Genomic DNA, 18,218 nt, shown 5'->3' on the forward strand with positions numbered 1-18,218 from the left:
GTCGTACAATTTGTAATATTATGTATTGAATAGTATTGTTTAGTTTAATTTTCTACAGTAATGTTGTTTCTGGTAGTAATTATTGTTAATCACCTCTTGCTATTATATTATCTTGCTTAACGTTTTTACATTTATGTTTGAAGGCTACTTTTGCAGTTTTTCTTCTGCTATGCTATGCTGGCAGTGATTTCTACTAAAACGTAAAATATTTTTTTATATGTAACAAAGTCAATTTCAGAAAATGCCAATGTTTTTGAATTTTTAAATGTTTTGAATGTAAAATCTCCACCATGATTACGTTATTGAAAGAGATGAGCTGTTCATGTGAAAGGCCATGCCTATTGTATGCCTGTATTTGTAGCACTCTGCACTTTGTATAGCAAAGATTACAGAGAAACTAGCATTTTGCGACCAGTTCACGTTCCTGTACAAGAGATAAAGCGCACTTATGCATGGATTAATTGATAGCAGGAATAAGCCTGGCATAGTACCCCACCTCCTACTCTTACTATGATCAAATCGAGAGCTGTATTCTTGCTACTATATTGACTACTGTGACCTGACATAAATTACCAAAGCTAAAGGTAAAAACTTTAGACAATCAGGTAGCACTAATCAGTTTCCTCAGGTCTCTGCCCCTGGCAATTCTTGATCACATTAAAGAACATGCTCCATCAGAAGACTAGGATATATGATTTCTGTGACGTTGGTCTTGATCATCATAAATCTTTAGCTCAAATACATTATAGGCTCTATTTATTTATCTGTTACTATGTTTCCTATAGCTGACTAAAATAATAGTATTACATGTATTCAAATATGCAAATATGTTAATATTTCAGAGCAATGTTATTCACGATGTTGTATTTGAAGACCTTTTCACTGATCGTGAAGAAGAGGTAGAAGCTGAGCAAGATGATCATGATTTCTATGATTATGGACTGGTGTGTATTACAGTACAATTTTTTAAGAACGTAACACTAAAAATTAAGATTAGCAAAACAATTCATAGTTTGAAGATCTAGTCATAAGAGAAAATGTTCCTATATAGTTGACTTCTAGAAACAATTTCATGTTAGGTATTTGTTCATTTTTTAATAGGTAGAAAATGCTAAATCTCACTTTTTGAAAGTTGAGACTGTGCTTGGAAAGAGTCATTGCATATTTTACAGGTGCTTCATATTTTGCATTATTACAGCGGATGGTTTAGCGGAGGGCCTGTGATATAAATAACAGATTTTGAGTAATATGACATATCTCAATGGAGCGGCTTACTGGTTGTTCCACTATGCCCAGACAACTAAAAAACTGGCAGAGTCAAGAAGCAGAATAGAGGAAAAGAGATGTTTCCAAGTGTGTGATAATTATTTTTTTTTAATCTAGAATTTCTCTGAATGTAATATTAAAGGATAGACAATTCTGTGCAGGTGATTTGCAAGTGAAGGATTGAAGTGTGCCTCTAAGATGCAGTGTGAGTCTTTCCAGTTGCAGAATCCTGACTATCTCAAACACTGTTGGTCTTTTTCATGGAGGCAATGTAGGACACGAGAGCTGTGGGCTCCACAGGGAACCCGAAGTGCCTAATGGTAGCGTTCAGTTATATGTGTTTACGTAGGGTTAGCAGTTTCAAGTTCATAGATCCAAGAGGCAGAAGTGGGTAAAAGCTTACCAAAATGCCATGGGAAGTAAGCTGAAAATATTTCTTTAATAGAGAATTTGAGCTACAACTGAATGTTCTCATAGCTAAAATACAGATGAAAGATTGTAACTGGCTGGCAATGTAGCTGAAACCTCAGCTGGAACTGAGGAAAAATAATGCATGTGTGGATGTGTTTGCAGCCAGAAATGGGCAAACTGAGGCTAGCATATTGTTACTGCAGCTGAGCTCCCAGGTATAATTTAGTGTTTGGAGGCACTATTTTATATTAAAATTTAGGGCTTAATCTGCAAGTTTGTACTATTAGAGCAGTTAGGATCCGTTGGATAATGTGTTTCCTATTGAAGGTGAAACATTCTGGGCAAGACATGCTTGCTTTTGTCCTTGAAAAAGCTTTTTAAATAGTGGCTGTGGCTATCTGAGAATATGTCATTCAAGAATATGTGACTTGCAGATGACATGGAAGTGTAATAAAAAAGTAAATTTGATGATGATAAAGGAACACTTGCTGGTTTTAACATTTTTTGCATGAGCTGGCTAGAAATAATTAGAATCTTATTTAGTATGTCAAAAGGGAAGAATTGTGCCGTCAACTTTTGGCAGTTTCTGCTTTTAAAAGCAGAATGTACCGGAAAGCTCTATTTATATTAGTCTCAGAATAATTCAGACTTATTTTGCTTTTTGTTTTATCTATAGACAAAAAGTTTACCAAGAAGATGGCAATCCTTGCCCAATTTTTCTGACAGTGAGAGCTCAGAGGTATTTATTTACTTGTATTTGTTCCTGAACTGTGACTTTGTGGAAGAAATTCTTCCACTGAACTGGACTGAACTTAATATTTTCCTATTAGATGCAAAAGTGAGAGTCTCAAAGGTCTTTTTCAAGTGGATTGGTTACGTTAAATAGGAGAATGTGGCTCTGCAATGACAACCCCTGTTAACTTCATAGGCATTTGTATAGAGATAAGTGTGAGAAGTCTGTGCTCTAGCTAACCTGAAATGAGCGGAACAACATATCTGAGTAAAGATTTGTGGTATCAGGTCCTTGGATTTTAGACATATCAGGGTATCAATGATGTCAAGTTTCCAATCTGTAAAGTGCTATGTACTTTTATGGCTACTGAAGTTATGTTAGCTGTCACAAAATACATAAAGCAGCAATAAACTGTGCAAATTTTACATTCGTGCAAAGATGACCTTGATAGCATTATACAAGTAATATTTTATTAACAAATTTGATTTTGAGTGAGAATTTGAGGAGTATATATTTACTTAAAACTTCTATATAGTCCACAAGGACCTGTTTAAAATGTTATGACCCTGTTATTTTAAAGAGGGACATGAAGTACGGCAGCAGTTTGTATGCAATGATAAATAAAATAATTTAAACACCAGATCTGCAATTTGAACTAACCATTGATGCTTTATTTTTAAAATACTAGCTTCATGTTCAAAAAGAAGTAGTCCTGTTGAATTCAGCTAGCAATCGTTTAACAAAACTATGCATAGTTCATTAAAAGGATTTAGCAAGTAGCAACTTATTATTTATGCAATTTGCAGTCAAACTATTTGATTTAGTGATAAATGAAACTAATAAATGTAGTGATAAATGATAGCTTTACATTGAGTTTCAGCTTTTTAATAAACCAGTATGAAGCTTAGATTTTTTAAAAAAGTATCATTTTCCTGAAGAAAAGTGGCACACTGGTGACATTGAGATTTTTTTTTTTATCTTTTCAAAACTTCAGGGTATAATGCATTACTACAAATAAACAATGAAAGCTATTTAGTTACTTAAATGGAGTGCTTTATATTATTATTAAAATAAACTAAAGGCTGATGCACTGTCTTCCTAATAAATGTATAAACTAAATAATTCTTAGCAGATGTCTATAACCAAGCATTGAGAAAGTGCTTCTTTGAGTCTAAATAAAAATTATTCAAAATTATACAATGCTTTATTTATTTTTTCATTAATTTTATTTATTAACAAGAGATTCCATTTTAATTTCTTTGGCAAAGATGTGTTATGCCTAGTATTATAGCGCAGGTTAGTGAACTGGAATTAACAAAAAGACTGGGAAGCAACACATTTGTTATTGCAAATAGTACTTATTAATCATTAACAATTACACACCAGAGGATAACAGTTATTCTTTTGGTTTTGATTTCATCAGGCAATTCAGGGATGGGGGCAAAAAGTACAAGTGCATAATTCCTTTCAGGTATTAACTGTGTTTCTATATAATACAATTGTACTTCCAAATATTATACAGAGTTCTCCTGTCTTTTCTTACGAGTTCATGAATATATCTCAATTCATCTTTTTGTAAATGTCACCACCAGTGGCATACATTTTTTATTTTAAAATTTAACTTTCCTACAAGGACTGGGGGTATTTAATTCAAATTTATTGTGATACTTTTTAGAGAAGATTGATTTTAGCCATTTATGAGCTTCAGATAACTTTGAATTAATGTTTCAGATCTCTTTGCTTCGACATATAACCTGAGGTATGCAGATCTTTTTTCCCATTAAATACTATAATTCTTTCCCAGCAGTGTAGTTCCCATGTTGCTCTTTTTTCCTTTACGATTTTTTATAAAATAAAATCAAGTCCATTAATACTAAGGAAATATATAAATCTTATTATAAATGAACATCTAAATAAATTAAGTTTCCTTTTATTAACAGACAAGTTTGATTAAAAGATCAGTCTCAGCTCTGGAGATGACTGCTTTCGAAGATGAAAATACATTAAAAATGTCAGCTAATTTCAGAATCAGCGTGAAAGAGTTGAAGGTTATGAAGCAACGGATAGCTGAGCAAGAGGTTGAGACAGAGATTGGGAAAAGTTCCCCTACCAAGCATCTATTGAATCAAATCTGTGATGATCCTCAGTCAATGCAGACAGACACAGCAGTAAAAAAAATGCCTACTTTGACTGGACAAGAGGATAGTGAGAATTATATTGTTCTTGTAAAGCGACCTCAAAAGTCTGGGATTAAATACACTGATTTCCCAAGAAGAAAGAAAACAAAGAAATCGAAGGAAAAAAGAAATCCTAGGAAACTAGAAGCTGTGATTAAGAAACTAAGTAAACACCCAAAGATTCATAAAAGGTTTTCTTTAATTAATGTGTATTGCCTTTTTAAGAATGTATTTTAATTTGTAGCCATATTATCTAATTAAATATTATCTAATTTAATCTTTTCAAATATTAAATATTACTCTGGAATTAAGTAATAATAGTTTAGTTATTTGCAAAGAATATATTTGGTTTTAATGCAAAGAAAAAATACATACTGCTCAGGTATCTTTTGGACACTTAGTATATACTGCACTTTAAATGGAAATAGTGTTGCTTCATGCAACAACAGAAGTTGCTTTATCTAAGTATAAATGCATGATTAAAATGGTCGAACTTCTTTCTTCTGAAAGACAAGGGGGAAATCCTAAATTCTTAGGAAACTAAAATGCTAGGCTGGACTAACCTCCTTTGTACCATGAACTTTGTAGATTATATCAAACAAGTAGTTTGCTTTTTACCTCTTGTTTTCTAAATATTTTTCTAGTGAATATTTATCATTTACGTACTTCAGATATGGGGTACCTTAGAAAATATTCAATATACAAAAAACCCCAAATGTTGTCTATTTTTGTGTACAGTCATATGTGTCCACATTGTACTTATACTGGTGCTCAGGCCAGGTCCTTCAGTTTTCCATTCAGCTTCTCCTTTTTTCTGCTTATAGGCACCTTTCAGTAAGTTTGTTCTTAAGAAAATCAAAGATACTTAAATGGTGTGATATACTGGTATAGTGAGCTGTGACTAAGGGAGAAGGTGGCCTTTTTCCAAAGTCTTGATTTAGACTTGTTTTACTGTATGTTCTTTGCTGTCTAAGGCTTACATATCAGTTTTGCTAAACCAAGGGGGTTTCATCTTTGTACTGTTTTGCATGCTTTTCGTGCATGAGCCTGCTGCATTTTTTATTTAATTTCCTTTTATTTTTTCTAGTAGGATCCTTATTATAAAATTTTATAAACATTAGGTACATAGTATTATAAATATATATGTATAACATATTTTCTCTGTATTTCCTTGTGTTATTCCCTTCTGTGTTAGCAAGGCTACTATTGTTTGTGTTAAAGATTGTTTCTGTTAAAGACTTTTGTTTCTTCGTCTCAAAGCAGATGTTGATATTGAACATTTGTGAAGGCTCCTATCTTGGGAGCTATGAATTTTCCCAGATTATAATTTTGGAAATGTCCTTATAAATTCAAGTATTTTTTTTCACCTCTGGGTGGTGCTTCTTCTGCTTATATTCTCATGGCCTCTTCCTAATATCACTGGGATCTATAATTGATATATTCATCCATCTAGGATTTATCATCACTTAGCCAGGCTGGTAATTGTCCCCTCAGAAATATTGTCCTTTCTTATGTTTAGCATTGTCCTTGTAAACCTGAGTTAGAAGCTTTTAGAGAAATAAGCATGCAACTGAGAATAAGTGCTGAACCTTCTGGGAACACGAGTCATTCAGAACAATTCTGCTTACCAGCAGCTTCAGTAATGGTTTTTGATAAATGGCTGATAAGTTAAAAAATTATCGTTAACAAGAGAGTTAACAATAGATTTTTGAATAGTTGTTGACTGGCAGATTGCAATTTGATTTTGTTAATATATCTGGGAACCTTTAGTTAATTTTAATATATTTTTCCTTAGGTCTGTGTCTCTGGGAAGGCTTCCTATTAATGATAAATTTGGTATCAAGGTTTCTTCAGCAATCAAACAATATCAGAGCCACAGCATCCCTTGTTTGCTAGATTTTGAAAAGTTTGCAAAAGTGAGGGGTGGAATTCCAAAAGAAACTTCTGCTCGCATGTGGGTCCATGGCATATGGAACTGCTGGTTTGATGAAACTTTTCCTCCTAGAGGGACTGCTTCTGAAGACAAGGATATTGAATTACTAAAAGGAACTGAGATGGTGGACTCTCAACTAGTTGACTCAATGCAGCCTGTTCTTCTTGAAGATGCAACAGTTAGTGTTGAAGATTTAGAAAAAGAAGTAAGACGACTAACTGAGCTAATAGAAAAGGAAGAGCATCCTTCAGCTTTTCACTACTGCAGACGTGGAGCAATACAAAGAAAGTTAGGCAAGTTAAAGTCAGCTATGGATGACTTGGAAAAAGTAAGTTTAATGCCAAGTTTTTCTTCTATCAAATACTTTTTTTTTTTTGCCTGAATGTCTGAGTTCTTCAACAGGTGAAAAACTAGAATCAGGAGAGCTGATAACTAGCTGAATGCTACCACTTTTGACTAAAGGATAGTAAGCAAATAAATTGAAAAGTCATGTATTTCCTGTTTATAAGCTGTCATTTGGCACTAAGATTTTATGCAATAATACTAGTGTTTTTCTATGTACGTTTATTTTTTCAACACATCTAAGTTCCCTTTATAGTGCTACAAACCTGCTATTACTTCTGCCCAAGACCCTGCACAACTATAAAGAAACAACCAAACAGAATAAAAACATACATGTGGAAGCTGTAAAAGCTTTCAAAGGCATTCTTTGATCAATGGTATAGTTCTGTATGTTTGTGAAACCTGTGTAGAGAAGTTATGTGTTGTGCTTTTGGTATGATATTTTCTTTGTCATTTGACGTTTATATTACACACAGCTAGTCATAACCAGTTTGAGACCCCAAAGTACTTCATCCTATATATAATATCATACAGCAAAAGATGTTCTTCTTTCCTCAACCAACATCTCAGTTCTTAACGCAGCATTTGGTGTTCAGAGAAGCAGCTGCTTTGGGGTTCATAATTCTTGTACTGGAGTACTTGAGAATGCAAGATTGATAACTTCTGTGTTGATATTGCTTTGTGGGAATAGAACACCATCAATCTGCCAGGATCCCTGAAAACAATCTTAACAACAGGCACCTTTGAATAATGTAAATAGCATTTATTTTGCTAAAATGTGAAGCTTAGTCAGTTGAAATATTTGGAAATGTGCAGAGGAACACAACAATGAAGTATAAAAGAGCTTGGCTTCATGTTGTTTTCTGCATTGCTTTCAGCTAACAGTCTCAAGCCAAAATAAATTTTAAGGAGGCTGACAGTGTGTCCTGCAGTGAGATCCACCCTTCAGTTTTTACTCTGTTTCTAGAGTTTGCCTTTACCAAAATGCAGGTTGTCTTAGGGTGAAATTTACTTTTATAACACTTTCTGTTAATGCTTCTCTTGGGGATAAATCTATAATTTTTATTTTTAATGGGACATAGGTACCTATTTTATGCACCTGCAATCTGTACATATTACCTTCCAAACTTCATAAATTATCTGAAAATTGACTATATTCATAGAAACTCAATGATTATCTTCTGTGGTTTTTATTCACCCCAAACTTTAGAAACAGACTGTCAAGGATGTGAAATGCTAAAAATTCCGCACCCTGGAAAAGTGGTTCATTGACCGATATCAACTGTCAAAATTGCTTGTCATTGCCATTGCATATTTTAGTGAAAAAATCATTGACTTTTCTCTTTAAGATATAAGAACACAATTCCTGTGTAGTTTAAGGATCCCAGAAATAGTTTATAGACCAAAATTTGAGAATTACTGTTGTAGCAGAACAGTCTCAGATTTCTATCAGTCTTTATATTTATTTCCATACGGCTGTAGGCATGTGTAATAGGCATAACGAACATATGTGAAATATCTTATTTGACTGATAATATCTGTCAAGTGATTTTTTTGTTAGAGAATGTTAAGTACTTTCTATAGGAAACAAGATGGTTTGAAAAGCTGATTCCTTTTTCACAGAGACAGGTTAATTATTTCTTATTTTCAAGAAGAATTCCGACTTCTAGAAGAAGTTCAGATAGCTATTTTAAAGAAATCATCAAATGCGGTAATATCCCAGCTGATTAATAGTTTGTGCTGAATATTCTGGTAGCGTGAACTCTGTGCATATGTGTAAGTATATGATGCTTTTAAATAAACCATTGACATTAATAAAATTTTTCAGATTTTTAGGTAAAATAAAAGTTTGTTAGTCTAGGAATTTTCTTTATAAAATAATTTCAGTGTAAAAAATGTTCTCATTTCCTATGTAATATTGTTAGCACATTTAAGAAGTTCCTTCTGCAATGTAAATTATTTACTTATTTTTTTTTATAGGCTATAAGCTTAGAACCACTACTGCTTAATGCTTACTGGCATAGACATTTGATTTACCTCTTTCAAGACAGAATTTCTGCTGCTTTGGATGACCTGAATTTTATGACTAAATGGAGCAAAAATAAAGCTGGTAAGTATCTATCAAAGTGTAACTTAATAGTTAATTTTTCATAGTGTTTTTCTCTAGTTGACTTTGGCCGTAGTTGTGCAAATGTTTTTGTATGTTTTTCACCTCACATCGGTTGTTTTATCCATATTATAAAAAGATTATAAAGCAGACATGAACATTCAAAGGCTTGGGACAGAAGCTGGGTTTCTAAGGCAAAAATAAGTACTTAATTTTTAGTTTGTTTTTAAAAAATGCAAAAAAAAAAAAAGGAAAGAAGAAAAAAAGGAGGACTGATGGAAATTGTATCCATTAATTTAATGGGGAAAGCTGATAACAACCCTGTAATGGAGACTGTGCTATTGTACTTCAGGCAGCCCTGTTCAGCCATACTGTTTAAACTGTGAAGGAGGAGCTTAAAAGGGAAAGATATCACCTGGTTGACAGACCAGGCCCTGCAGGTCAGGGAAAGTGATTCCTCTCTGCCAGGTTGTGGTGCTGCACCCCTGGTTTGAGAGAGACAAGCTGGAGAAAGTCCATTGGAAAGCTTTTAAGATGGTTAGGGGTGTGGAACCTAAGTTGTGTAAGGACAGGCTGAGGGAGATGAGTTAGCCTGGAGAAGGTAAGAAGGAAATCTGCTCTCAGCTACATAACGGGTTGTAACAGAGAAGACAAGAGTCAGACTCTTCTGAGAGATGTGCAGGAAAACAGGAGGCAATGGTCACAGGTTGCAACAAAGGAAATTTTAATTTAAAGAGGAAGTGATCAGTGACCTGCTACACCGCTTGGATGCACAGAAGTCTATGGGACCGGATGGGTTACATCCAAGAGTGCTGAAAGAGTTGGCAGACATGCTCGCCAAGCCGCTTTCCATTATTTACCTGAAGTCATGGCTAACTGGGGAGGTCCCAATGGACTGGAGGGTAGCAAATGTAGCGCCCATCTACAAGAAAGGCAGAAAGGAGGATCCTGGAAACTATAGACTTGTCAGTCCAACCTCAGTACCAGGAAAGGTCATGGAGCAGATCATCTTGACTGCCATTACAAGTCATATAATGGACAACCAGGAGATCAGGCCTAGTCAGCATGGTTTTATGAAAGGCAGGTCCTGCCTGATGAACCTGATCTCCTTCTATGACAAGACGACTCGATTATTGGATGAGGGAAGGGCTGTGGATATCGTCTACCCAGACTTTCAAAAAGCATTTGACACTGTTCCCCATAGAATTCTTATGGAAAAACTGGCTGCTCATGGCTTAAATCAGCATACGATCTGCTGGATCAAGCACTGGCTGGATGGACGATCCCAAAGAGTGGTGGTCAATGGAGTTAAATCCAGCTGGTGGCTGGTCACAAGTGGTGTCCCTCAGGGCTCAGTGTTGGGACCATTCCTGTTTAATGACTTTATTGATGATCTTGATAAGGACATAGAGTGTATCATCAGTAAGTTTGCAGATGACACCAAGTTAAGTGGAGGTGTTGATCTGCATGAGGATAGGGAGGCTCTACAGAGAGACTTGGATAGATTGGATCGATGGGACAACACTAATGGTATGAGCTTCAACAAGGCCAAGTGCCGGGTCCTGCACTTGGGCCACAACAACCCCCTGCATTGCTACAGGCTTGGGGAAGTGTGGCTGGAGAGATGCCTGGCAGAAAAGGACCTGAGGGTTCTAATTGACAAGCAGCTGAATGTGAGCCAGCAGTGTGCCCAGGTGGCCAAGAAAGCCAATGGCATCCTGGCTTGTATTAGAAATAGTGTGACCAGCAAAAGTAGGGAGGTGATTGTCCCCCTGTACTCAACAGTGGTGAGGCCACACCTTGAGTATAGTGTCCAGTTCTGGGCACCTCAATACGAGAGAGGTATCGAGGTGCTGGAGCGAGTGCAGAGGAGGGCAACGAAGCTGGTGAAGGGCCTGCAGAATAAATCTTATGAGGAGCGATTGAAGGAGCTGGGACTGTTTAGTTTGAGGAAGAGGAGGCTGAGGGGAAACCTCATCACTCTCTACAACTACTTGAAAGGACATTGTAGGTTGGTGCTGGTCTCTTCTCACAGGTACTTAGCGATAGAACAAGAGGGAATGGCTTTAAGCTGCAGCAGGGTAGGTTTAGACTGGACATTTGCAACAGGTTTAGACTGGACATTAGGAAAAAATTCTTCACAGAAAGAGCGGTCAGACAGTGGAATAGGCTGCCCAGGGAGGTGGTGGAGTCAGCATCCCTGAATGAGTTTGAGAGTTGTTTAGCTGTGGTATTAGGGGATATGGCGTAAGGGAGAGCTTTGTAGAGTGGGGTTGATGGTTGGACTCGATGATCCCAAGGGTCTTTTCCAATCTAAATGATTCTATGATTCTGTGATTCTATGGAGTTGGAAGATACACCCCCAACCCCTTCTTCCTCTACCCCTATTTTTATTTTGTTGCTGAGCATGATGTTCATGGTATGGCATGTCCCTTTGGCCTGCTAAAGTCAGCTGTCCCAGCTGTGTCCTCTCCCAACTTCTTGCCCACCCCCAGCTTACTCATTGGGGAGAGGGCAGAAGAGGGAGGAAAAAAATAATAAAAAAGCCTTGATCCTGTGCAAGCATTGTACGCAACAATGTTTTAGCTCTTGCTGAAATCAACACTGTTTTAGCCACAAATCTGAATCAGAGCACCAAAGGGGTGGTTATAAAGAAAGTTTATACTGACCAGATCTAATACAGTGGGATAAATATCGTGTGGGCCCATTTAAACTAAATCTCTTTATATTTGTTTGTGATCAACAAATCTACACTAAATGGCTTGATGGGCCATTTCTACAGAGCTCTACAGAGAGCAAAGTTTTTTAGTACCTGTGAATCCAGCAAGAGCTATCAGTTTATAGCTGCGTGGTTTCCATGGTTGGGCACATAGCTATAGCTCTAAACTTTTGAGTTCTGTTGCTCAGATTAGAACAACTTTTTGTATGATCTGCTGTTTTATTTCTACTGCTTGTGTTAATTACCCTGTAAGGAGGACATGACTTATTGTTTTGGGCTGCTAAATAGTGCCTTTTATATTTTGGGTGGTTGTTTCAGATACATACCTGTCAATGGCTGAAATTTACAGGAAACAAGGTGATAATACCTTGGCAATCATCAATTATAGCTCTGCAATACAATGCTGCCCTACAGATGATGACATTTACTTTAGGAGAGCTGAGTTGTATTTTGAGGAAAATCAATTGTTATTGGCTATGGATGATTACGCCAAAGTAAGTTCACTTTTTTGTACTGTTACAATAATGTAGTAACTTTGTGTAACTTTAGTAAAAGTAAACTGTATTTGGATATATCTGGTAAGTAGCTTGGAGAACAGATATCCTCCCAAAAAAATGATGTTTAAAAAAAAGTGCTATGGAAATAAATAAGTAATTTCTGTTACTCCTGCTGGCTAATTCAATAAATTACTGAATGTCTACAAATTATCAGCCACTAATAAGCTTGCATCACTACTCTTTTATTTCACTTTACACTTAGTGGAAATTACAGCAGACATTAAAGGACAAAGGAACAAAAAAGAAAATATAAGAATAAAAGAATATATTATTTATATGCTTGGTTAAGACTTTTAATCATTAGAAATAGTAAGAATGAGGTATAACACCATGTACTATATTGTTTTCATTATAGTGTTTTCAGTATAATCCGAAAAGAACAGATGCACTTATGAAACATGGAATACATTTCTTTGATCATTCAGTTTTGACTACAGCTATTCAGGATTTTACAGCTGTGATCAAGGAAGACCCCAGCAATGCTCAAGCGAGGTAGAATATATAGTTGACAAAAGTATTTGAATTTTAAGTGGATTATTAAAATAATATTAATACATAAAAGACTGAATATGCATTAAACAATAATAAAGCAATTGCATTTCCACAGAGGTGTCTAATAGAAATATAATAAGACTTCTAGGCCATGATATTCATTGGGGGAATCTTTGTATTGCTTTAATGACTTTGGATTAGTCCCTAGACCTTAATTTAGCTAAGCACAGAACCATGTGCTAAGATCCCACTGGAGTAATGCAGATATAGAGTCAGTTGGACTTAAGCACATGTGTATGTGCTTTGCTCTAAAGAGCTGGATTTAAATACATGTTCAAAGTGAAGAATGTCTTTAAGGATTACATAGTTCTATGCCTAATTTCCATTGGTTGCCTTGACACTTCTAGTTTTAGTGTTATGCTGAATTAATGTTTTCTGTGAAAATGTGAATTATGAATGAGAAGCATCTTTATTTTTGAATTATAACAATGATTTTGAGGTTTGGCTTACAAGGACTGAAAAAAATTATATTATTTCCCTAGTAGAAAATGTGACTTCTTTTTAATTCTTGCAAAGATTTGCATTGTTTTTATACACTATTCTAGATTCATGAAAATAGATGTAAAATAAAAATAAAAGCAGATATTCAATACAAGATTATGATAGCTGAATTTAGGTGTCAGCTTGCTGTATCCATGGGATATAGGTGTCTGAGCAGCCATTATCACCAAGGACTCTAATCAATACAGTTAGTAGACTCTAGGTAAACTGAATATAGACTTTTCTATAAAGCCTGTGGAGCTGTTCAGCTAAACATCCAGTAAGTATACATTTTTGAATGAACTGAATTGCCCTCATCTCCTTGGATTATATTGACTAGACCTTCATCAACTGTAATGGAAAGTCAGACACCTAACTTATGTGGTAGACATCTACAAATAGACACCTAAGTTCAGATATCTTATTCTGGAACTGATTCCCATCCAAACTGAATAGAAATGGCTCGGGAAGGATTCCCCTATGTGTATCTTATACCTGTCAATCCATTTACTTCATCACAGGGGACCACAGAATCATGCAAAGCTTTCTTATGACATTAGGTTTCTGTGCTACTAAAGTAATTTACAGATGCTCTCTAAAACTCTGACTGTGAAATAAAATCTTGAAGCAACGTAAAGCTGCATTTGGCTTCCTGAAATCCACTAGTTCATTGAGGCTCACGTGTTGATGTGTAGGCTCTGTGAATAGTCCTGCTAAGTATGATTAGTATCAGCGCCTTGTGTATGTGTAGTGTTAAGCATGTGATTTAAATTCTTGAGGAACTGACTTTACTATGTTAGATTGAAAAAGGAATAGTATGTATTTTGTATGATAGCTCTGCATAGAAGTGGGATGTGGCATAAGACCTGCTTCATAAGTGAAAGCTATCTTCAGTAATACAAAAATATAAGTTTTATATATTATGTGTTGTCTTGTTTCCCTATTTGAAGTACACTAAGATGGCACTTTGGGACACGGTTTAGTAGTGGACTTGGCAGTGTTAGGTTTATTGTTGGACTCGATGATCTTAAAGGTCTTTTCCAACATGAATGATTCTATGATAAAATAATTTTACAGCCATTGCTCTCTATTCACACTTTTCCACCTGTGCTTATGATTTATCTTGATTAAATATATTGCTAGCTTCCTGAATTTAAGGGAGGAATAGTGTAAAATAGTAGGATCTGATTTTGTAAATTTGTCTGTTTGAAAAAAGTATTAAATATAATGGATGTTTTTAGAAAGCTTTAATAGTAATGAGGGAAGTTTTATATTTTGTCTTTTAAATCAGATTTAACAAAATCTGGTATTTCCCATACAGAAACCGCTGCACCAATAGACTATGGAACTTGGAGAGAGTTCCATTCAACTCAGTGATGCCCAAAGCTGGTACAGGTTTCTATTATATTGAACTTGATTCATGCAAGTGTGGTGATCTGCCTATATGGTATAGATTACCAAGTTTGAAGGAGTTTGTTCCTTCAAACTTGCTTTGTTAAATTCAGAAATAAAATTCAATGTTTATTCTGTTTTTCAACATTTTTCCTGAATAATTACTTCAAGGTTGCATGACAAAAACAGTGGAGGAACTCTTGATATTAAGTTGACTCAACCTGTTAATATTATAAATAATAGCCTATGACTTCATGCTGTAGGTATAATTTTCTAAGGGAAATTACATTTAATGAGAAATTTTCTTCCTTATTAGGCTGTATCGAGGAAGAGCCTATGCTAAGCAGCAGCAGTATAGAAATGCAATACAAGACTTAGCAACAGCCATTTATCTAGACCCCTCTTGTTGGTTAGCATTCTACTATAGAGGCTGCATACTACGACAGATTGATCCAAAAAGAGCTATGCAGGACTTCAGTGTTTCTGGTATTGTTGCTTTCTTTTAGTGGTGTGTATGTTTATCATTAAAAAGGAATGACCGTTCACCAGTAATTACTATACTGCAATATAACACAGAAATTTCATGTTGCAAATATTGAAATGTGCGGTGGTCATTCAGTATTTGGTAATAACTTGCTCCTTTTCATTTCTATTAAGTTTGCTATTAGACACTGTCACTTGCTGCTGTTGTTTTTATTCAGTTGTTTTGCCTCTGCTTCTTAAGCTTTTCTGCTTCACTTTTAAGAATTTGAGTGGGTGTTTATTATAAATACGTCCTGAAGGTATTTTGTGCCACAATGAACAGTTTCTGTCATGATCTAATATGTTATGTTATGCTTTATCTAAGATATTTTATAAAACTCTTAAGAAAACTAGAGTAAAAAGTAATGTGCAAATAAGTTGCTTGGGGTAACTGAAATATACGTGAATATCTGAACAGTTGACTTTTGTTCTCCCTCTTCCACAGTACTCATCAATGACACTCAGGAAAATTTCTGTTCTTTTCTTCATCGTGGGATTGTTTACTCAGAACAGAGTCAATGGTCACTTGCAATCTCTGACTTTGAAAGTGTCCTGGCTTTGGACAGGTGATTGGACTTGGGAATTTTAATATATGTTGTTTATATTCTGATTACCTGAGGGCATAAAAGTACTAATAAAGGAAAGTAGAATCAGAACTGTTATTCAGCAAATATACTGGAATTAAACCACACAAAAACATAACATTGTTTTTTTTTTAGTATCTTTTGCCTCTTTTACTATAGTCTGAGTATAAGAAAAATAATTATTTATGTATTTCAAAATTAAATTTTATTTTGCCTTACATGGGAACTTGGCAAATAAATTATTCCGGTTTGGCAGACGAAAGATGAAACTGAAGTCGTAATTTGACTACTCATGCCATAATAATGTCATTAGTCTTTTGCGAGGGAATCTGTCCACAACGCAGATAGAAAGTCAAACTATTTTTTTTCCCAAAAGAAAATACCACAATGTTTTCTTTAGCAAAAGCCAGTCAACGGTGTCCCTGAAATAAAATTAAAAAAAGAAAAAGCTGTTTGTGGTCCTTGGTAGTTGGTGACTGAAGCTGATGTGACTTCTTCAAATTGCATTTTTTCCTACCACTTGAAAACGCTGCAGAAACAGATTATCTCTGTAGCAGCCCTGCCGTGCAAACGGTCTTACAATATGCAACAAGCCTCCATACCAGTTAGCTGCATTAATTACCTTACTCTAAAGGTATTGAGTTCTTGTTCAGCCTCAGGCAACCTCAACAGTCCTGTCTTGAGCAAAGGCTCCCATTCCAGTCTGTGGCAGGCCTAAAGACCCCTCAGCTCTTCCTTTGTCTTAGCTCTGCTATAGAAGGTCTTGAACTTTGACTAAAAACAGTCTGTAAGAGTGGGCTGTGCAAGATATTGCAGATCTTGGAAACCCTGGTCTCCCTAGCAGCTAGCCAAGTGAAATGACAGAAAATAGGGGAACAAGCTAGATAGAAAAAGTGTAAGTTTTTTAGTGTCTTGAAACCACAATGTAGTTTTAGTGTTGAGGGATTCAGTATTTCTTGGTATATTCAGTATATAGAAAATTACCAGCTAGCTCTATTTCTAACCCAGCTTCTATAACAGAGACTTGTCATAATTTCTTCACAATTCACATTTGGAGTGCTGTTTTTGGTGATAAGAGAGCCTCTAGTGTGCAGCCAAACATCACAAGCTACTGAAATGGTGTTTTTTAATGAGCTATCTCCTCTGCTGGCAATTACAATTCTTTATCTCAGTGCAAACACAAAATAGATGTGTGGTGAATGTCATGAAAGTAGATGAAACCTGTATAAGTTGTGGTTAATACAATGACATATTTCATGCAATAACAAAAGGAAAAAAATAATCTCTTTTTAGCTCTGTCATCTTTGCATACCTAAATATTGGTTTGATTCTGCTGTTGCATCTCGATCAATACTATGAAGCTATTCGATGGTTTACTAATGCCATTGAAATTGATCCTCTCAATGTTAGAGCCTACATATGCAGAGCACAAGCATATCATAAGGTAATAAATTCCTTTTGCTTTTGTTTGCCACTTAATATAGCTTTATTTATAATGGTGATTGTTGTCAGTATTTTAATACACATGCCTTTGTGTTTTACAGATGTTAGAACCTGTTTATAGCTATACGTTTCAAGTAGTCCATGTCACCATGATAGAATTGTATACATTGCAATTGTAAAATATTGTTGGCATCTAATGCAATGACACAAAATATTTCAAGTGTCATTTTATCTTTTCTTTATCAGTCTATATATAATCTGAGCTTTAATATTTTTTTTAAATATATTTCAAAAATTTTTTTTGGAAAATATGTATTTTTTAAATATATAAAAAAAAGTTTTTAAATACAGTGTCTTCTAAACAGAATTTTCCTAACAATACTAATTTTTCTGGAAAGTCAAACTCAAATTTTCTTTCCTACAAATGGGAGTGAAAACACTTTTGATATTTTAATTTACTGTGAAATAGAATGTGTTCTTCTACTTCACTGGATTTGAGAATAGTTTCTGCTAGCAGTTGTTTTGAAACCCTCCCAGGAGTACAAGGAATGTATTCAGTGCGACCCAATTCCTGTAGATTTCATTAGCGGAATTCAAACAACTGTTGTGTCTTACAGTGCTTAGTTTGTTTTTGAAATGATTTGAGAAATTGCTTACACTGTTCATTTTCTTCCACAACTAAAGGAAATGGCTTTTAACTCAGAGTCCATCTAAGGGATTGTGGGATTGTTGATATACTTTTTTTTGATACTGTTTTTAAGAACTTGTGCCTGATAGCTTATATCGGAGGTCATCCACTAATGGTCAGGTTACTTTTCTCCTTTTTTTCATTGAGAATTTTTTTGGGAGAATTTTTTGCCTTTTTTTTTTCTTTTTTTGAATTTCAATCTAAAGCTGTAAAATAAAGTTCAGTACATGCATTCGATCAATGCTGCTCCTTAATGAGTTCAAGTTAGCAGCTGTCCCAGCTGGATGAATCAGTCCTTGTAATGATCAGTCG

The 18,218-nt window shown here is 35.1% G+C and overlaps 1 protein-coding gene across 1 annotated transcript in view; it reads left to right on the top strand.

The window, feature by feature from the left end:
* TTC6 (tetratricopeptide repeat domain 6) overlaps nucleotides 1–18,218 on the top strand; it is a 73,038-nt gene that overhangs the window by 34,856 nt on the left and 19,964 nt on the right. Inside the window, exons 10-20 of the mRNA XM_074586810.1 lie at nucleotides 843–944; nucleotides 2,354–2,416; nucleotides 4,351–4,753; nucleotides 5,412–5,421; nucleotides 6,383–6,848; nucleotides 8,843–8,972; nucleotides 12,007–12,182; nucleotides 12,601–12,737; nucleotides 14,986–15,155; nucleotides 15,637–15,757; nucleotides 17,069–17,219. Of these exons, the coding sequence (XP_074442911.1) occupies nucleotides 843–944; nucleotides 2,354–2,416; nucleotides 4,351–4,753; nucleotides 5,412–5,421; nucleotides 6,383–6,848; nucleotides 8,843–8,972; nucleotides 12,007–12,182; nucleotides 12,601–12,737; nucleotides 14,986–15,155; nucleotides 15,637–15,757; nucleotides 17,069–17,219 (1,929 nt within the window). The remainder of the gene's footprint in view (nucleotides 1–842; nucleotides 945–2,353; nucleotides 2,417–4,350; nucleotides 4,754–5,411; nucleotides 5,422–6,382; nucleotides 6,849–8,842; nucleotides 8,973–12,006; nucleotides 12,183–12,600; nucleotides 12,738–14,985; nucleotides 15,156–15,636; nucleotides 15,758–17,068; nucleotides 17,220–18,218) is intronic.

Source organism: Larus michahellis, chromosome 4 (assembly GCF_964199755.1).
Source record: "Larus michahellis chromosome 4, bLarMic1.1, whole genome shotgun sequence".
NCBI classification, from domain to species: domain Eukaryota; kingdom Metazoa; phylum Chordata; class Aves; order Charadriiformes; family Laridae; genus Larus; species Larus michahellis.